General features: G+C 46.8%; 1 protein-coding gene across 1 annotated transcript; it reads right to left on the bottom strand.

The window, feature by feature from the left end:
• Positions 1 to 2,952: 2,952 nt before the first annotated feature.
• LOC146194424 (endothelin-converting enzyme 1-like) lies at positions 2,953 to 4,788 on the bottom strand. The gene has a single exon (XM_084596555.1). The coding sequence runs from the start codon at positions 4,786 to 4,788 to the stop codon at positions 2,953 to 2,955; it is 1,836 nt and encodes a 611-aa protein (XP_084452681.1).
• Positions 4,789 to 5,393: the final 605 nt, after the last annotated feature.

Here is a 5,393-nt window from a genome sequence, read left to right as displayed (position 1 = left end):
CTTGCTGGGCCGTTTAGCAAGGAAACATAACAGCGTACACGCAATGGTCTATGTTGAGGACAGGGACTCATTTAAAGCAGTTTCCTTCTGCGTGAAATAGAATGCTGGAATTCTTTACCTAGTCATGCTTGTTCTCTTCTCTAAACTTACTTTCGTTGCTATCGAAATTGATTTGCTCTCGTTTCCTCTCCGCGGTTCCTTTCCTTTCTGCGGTTCCTTTCACTCGCAATGTCTCTGCGTTTTGCACCCTTTTCTGCGCCGCGCTATTTACACTGTGTGGTTCACACCCACCCCTGCAATGGCCCCTATTGAGCTGAAGTATGTATGAATATGCAAATCTGACGTCATCACCATGATCAGCCTGACTATACCCACTGTAGGGCGAAGGCCTCTCCCATATTTCACCACTTAACCCGGTTCTGTGCTAGTTGCATCCACTTGACCCCTGCGAACTTCTTAATCTCATCCGCTCACCTAACTTTCTGCCGCCCCCTGCTGCGCTTTCCTTCCCTTTGAATCCAGTTTGTTACCCTTAGCGACCATCGGTTATCCTCTCTTCGCACTAAATGTCCTGTCCATGTCCATTTCTTCTTCTTAATTTCCACTAGAATGTCGGTAACTTGAGTTATTTCTCTGACCCACTCTGCACGCTTCCTATCTCTTAATGTTACCCCTACCATTTTTCGTTCCATAGCCCTCTGGGTTGTAGTTTTTAAGGTACTTAAGTAGAACTCTCTTGGTTAGCCTACGCGTTTCAGCCCCATAGGTGAGTACAGGCAAGATGCAACGGTTGTATACTTTCCTCTTGAGCGATACCGGTAAGCTGGTAGTCATAATCTGCGAGTGCTTGCGAAATGCGCTCCATCCCAATCTTATTCTTCTTGTTATTTCCTTTTCATGGTCCCGATCTGCGGTTACTACCTGTCCTAAGTAGACATATTCGCCTACTACTTCCAGTACTTCGCTAGCTAATGTAAACCGCTGTTCCTTCCCGAGGCTGTTGAACATTATCTTAGTCTTCTGCATATTGATTTTCAAGCCTAATTTTCTGCGTTTCCTGTCTAGGTCATCAATCATTATTTGCAGTTCATCCCCCGAGTTGCTTAGCAAGGCAATGTCATCAGCAAATCGCAGATTACTGAGGTATTCTCCATCTACCCTTATCCCTAACTGCTCCCATTCCAAGACTCTGAATACTTCCTCTAAACAAGCTGTGAATAGTACTGGGGAGGATGTGTCTCCTTGCCTAACACCTTTCTTTATGGGAATTTTGTTACTTTCTTTATGCAGAACTATGGTTGCGGTGCAGCCACCATATATATCTTCCAGCACTTTCACGTACGGCTCGTCTATCCCCTGATTTCGCAATGCATGCATCACCGCCGAGGTTTCAATTGAGTCAAATGCTTTTTCGTAATCAATGAATGCTATGTATAAGGGCTGGTTATATTCCGAGCATTTTTCTATCACCTGATTGATGGTATGGATATGATCGATAGTAGAGTACCGTTTCCGAAACCGTGCTTGATCTTTTGCTTGATTGCAGGCTAAGGTTGTCCTGATTCTATTAGCGATTACCTTAGTAAATACCTTATACGTAATAGACAGTAAGCTGATTGGTCTGTAGTTTTTAAGGTACTTAGAGTCTCCTTTCTTATGAATGAGGATAATGTTTGCATTCTTCCATGGTTCCGGTACCGTCGCTGACGCCAGGCACTGCGTATACAGGGTGGCCAGTTCTTCTAGCACGATATCCCCCCCCCCCCGTCCTTCAGCAAATCTGTAGTTATCTGATACTCTCCAGCTGATTTCCCCCTTTTCATAGTTTCTAGTGCTTTCTTGATCTCGTCGTTCGTCATTGATGGAACGTCTGACTGTTTTTCCATACCGCCAATCTCGTTACGGTCCTGACTACTTTGACTACTGTAGAGATCTGTATAGAACTCCTCGGCTACTTTGACTATCTTGTCCATATTCGTGATGACATGGCCCGCCTTGTCCCTTATCGCGTACATCTGGTTTTCGCCGATGCCCAATTTCTTCTTTACCGCTTTAAGGCTTCCGCCGTTCTCTACAGCATGCTCAATTTTCTCCATGTTATACTTTCTTATGTCGGCCACCTTGCGCTTATTGATTAGCTTTGATATCTCGGCCAATTCGATCTGGTCTGTTGGATTGGAGGCTTTCATACTCTGGCGTTTCTTAATCAAATCTTTCGTCCCCTTAGACAGCTTACCGGTATCCTCTCTAACTATACTACCGCCTATTTCTACCGCACACTCAGTAAGGATATCTCTGAAATTATTGTTCCTTGCTTCCAGGGTAATGTCGCCATCCTGACATGCCAGAATATAAATGCACACTCGCTGCATAAACGTATGTGACTACCTCCAAGCTCACTATAGTCAGAACATGGGTGCCTTTTTTCTAGCACGGGATGTAATAGAAAGATGATCGGGAAGACATGAGTTTGATTTACTGTACGTAACCGATTTGCTCAATAAGAAACCACGCCAGCCTGCTTAGTAATGAACAAAAGAAGAACAGCACATCTTAAACATTGAGCTGTCGTGATTTCCACACTGCTGCTAAAATCCGCAGATGTAAACTCTGTTCAGTGGGTACAACAAAGCATATGGTACAGCGCTGCAACATGCACATGTATTCAGTAGTCGAAAACATTTAATGGGTAAGACAGATGTCAGACTTATTTATCCTTTTAATAGGTTTCATAAGGTTGTTTTAAGAGGATCTGCTATTCAGATTCGGTCGTCTGCTGTAAAGTCTCAGAAATATTACCAGCAGAAGAAACATCTACCACCTTGAAATAATTTGACAAGAAAATAAAACATCAGCGACATTACATTCCCGCGCACAGAACTGACGAATCCAGCCTTCGGCTCTGCTTCCACCTATGACACCTGCGCTCTTCTCTACAGATTCAGGCGGCAGTCAGAACAGCTCGCAGCGTGCTGTCGTCGGGTTCATCGGTGAGCCTGGTGCACATTCAAAGACCCGTGCGAACTGCTGCACATGGCGAAGTACCTCGTTGCAGTCTGCTTCGTCCACGACATTCGCCCAGCTGCCAAGGCAATGTGTGTAGCAGTATGCTACAAAAAACAGCTTCGCTCCCATGTAGCGCTCCAGCCCTGGCAACCGGCCGAGTCCAGTATACGATTTGCTGTGGTATGCGTCGAACAATGGCCCGACGGAAATTGCATTCACCGCAGCCATGTCTGGTCTTCTTTCTCCTCCACTTCCTGCAGAAAAGTTGGCTATGCACTCCATGAATAGCTGGACATCTTCAACTTGGTGGTCGTCCAGGTAGATGCGCAAAAAGTAGTCACTTGTTGCTCGGGCGAGCACTGCTCCAAAACCGCCGTAGTTGATCTCCACACTGAAATCGCTATCGAACAGTGGGAAGGCGAAGACGTATGGCAGCAGTACAGTGTCATTCATCCATACGTAAAACCGCAAGTTCTCTATAGCAACGCTTGGCATGATGGACGAGGTCGAAGTGAGGGGGCCGGCGCCATTGATCCAGTTCTGGACAAGTGAGTCTGTCATATCTGCTGCTGACCGCTCTGAACTTTCACTGCCATAGGTGCTGCTGTCCGATGCATCGTCAAAAATCCGAAACACTGTCCCTGTATAGTTCCAATCAGCGATAAAAGAATAGTTCGAGTTGAACGCCGACCAGAGCTGTAGTCGTCTGCGAAAAGATTGGCGAAAAGCCAGCGCTATGTCTCCGGCTATCTCCCGGGTATTACCGACAAGCATGCTTCTGGTGTAGGACGAAAAAACGGCGTTCCCGGACAGGATATAAGCTCTGCTGTAACAGAAAGCTCCGTAACGAAGTTCCGCGTCCTTGGTACCAAAGAAGTTCAAGATCAGGCGGCGGTTCGCATATAGAGCGGCCAGTTGAACTGTCATCCAGGATACAAGAACATGCATTGATGTGTCGCCAATCTGCGTCCAGATGTGAAAAAACGCAGAAACATATGAAGTGAGCTCTGTTCGAAAATTCACAGGCTCTGTTATAGAAATTGCGAACGATTGAAGCACTGACTTCCAGCGCTCCTTTGTAACTCCAGGCACAGTATTGTAAATGACCGAATCGTTCACAAGCTCTGGCGTACTGCTCGTTGCGTAGCCTTCGTACAGGCGGTTTATAGCATACTCTTCATGTTTCAAAAACTCTTCTGTCTCCGTTAGCGTTTCTGTGGAGCCGTTGTACTTGCTGCCAAATGCGTCGCGCAGAGATTGGACGTAGGACGCCTTTATTTCAGTGTTTGAACTTATTTCGCCGTACTTCGTGGCAATGGGGATTAGGTCTGTTGGGGTCTGGAACATGACCTCAGTGCTGTGATTGAGCTGGGTCACTACCAGAGGAAGAAGTACGGACCAGTGGAGCCTTAAGGCAACGTACACGAGCGTGTGTAGTGTATCAGGCTTGTTCGCCATGGTCGGCCAGACTATACCGGCCTGCCGTAACGCAGCCTTGACCGCCGGCAGCTCATCCCGTTCTCCCTTCAGGACTCTGTCGCAGCTGCGGTAGAAGCGGGCTGCACGCTGGAGTCTGTTTTGGCCGACCTCCGGGATGATGGTTGACTTTACGAATCGGGACATTCGGTCGAAAGCTGCTGCGAATGTTTCTTCTCGCACAGACCGTGTGTGCTTCTTATTCCATCCGTCACACACGTGACCATAGAAGTCCTGGCAGGGGTCGATGGAGTTGTTTATGGATTCAAGGAGCCACCGGGAGTACACTTTACAAGCCTTGCTCATGCAAACATTGTCTGCGGATTCTGGCCTTCTTTCCTTATTCAAGCGCAGATACAACAAAGCAAATAGAAGAACAGCGGTAGCGATTAGCGATGACAGCCCCACAAGAGTCAAGGAGAGCTTCCGTTTAGCCGCTTCCTGAAAAAAAAAAAGAAGACTGATTGCTTGTCTGTAAAACAAATTTGCCATTGAACAGCGAAGCCGCGCATTCGGGCGACTCAGTACTGGCAGCAATGAACACATTGCATAAAAAATTGTATTGTTTATATGGAAGCAACTCACTGACAGTTTGTCGGCGAATGGCTTAGGCGCCAAAAAGTACACATTGCAAAGCCGAGATATACTTTAAACAGGATGGAGCAGGAAATGGCTATTGTTCGACCTGATTAGTACGCCTTGTTGCCAAGTGTTGCAAGTGTCAACTTTCATGGGTATTCCACCGTCCGACGACGTGCCACAGACAGTGACGTTTCTTCACCGCAGTGTGCTATTATCAGCTTCGCGCTACGGGCATGCAGAGAGTGAAGAAATCGTGTTTGTAGATTTTAACGGGTTTGGTAAGCAAGCAATGTTTTAAAGCTGCAACAGCTGTGTGCTCCCCCAGCTGC

Source organism: Amblyomma maculatum, chromosome 3, assembly GCF_055883805.1.
Source record: "Amblyomma maculatum isolate TAMU_Amacu chromosome 3, ASM5588380v1, whole genome shotgun sequence".
Lineage (NCBI taxonomy): Eukaryota > Metazoa > Arthropoda > Arachnida > Ixodida > Ixodidae > Amblyomma > Amblyomma maculatum.
This window is presented reverse-complemented; position numbering and strand designations above follow the sequence as displayed.

Coding starts and splice junctions, on each gene's coding strand:
- LOC146194424 (XM_084596555.1), bottom strand. CDS start 4,788: ATGAGCAAGGCTTGTAAAGTGTACTCCCGGTGGCTCCTTGAATCCATA.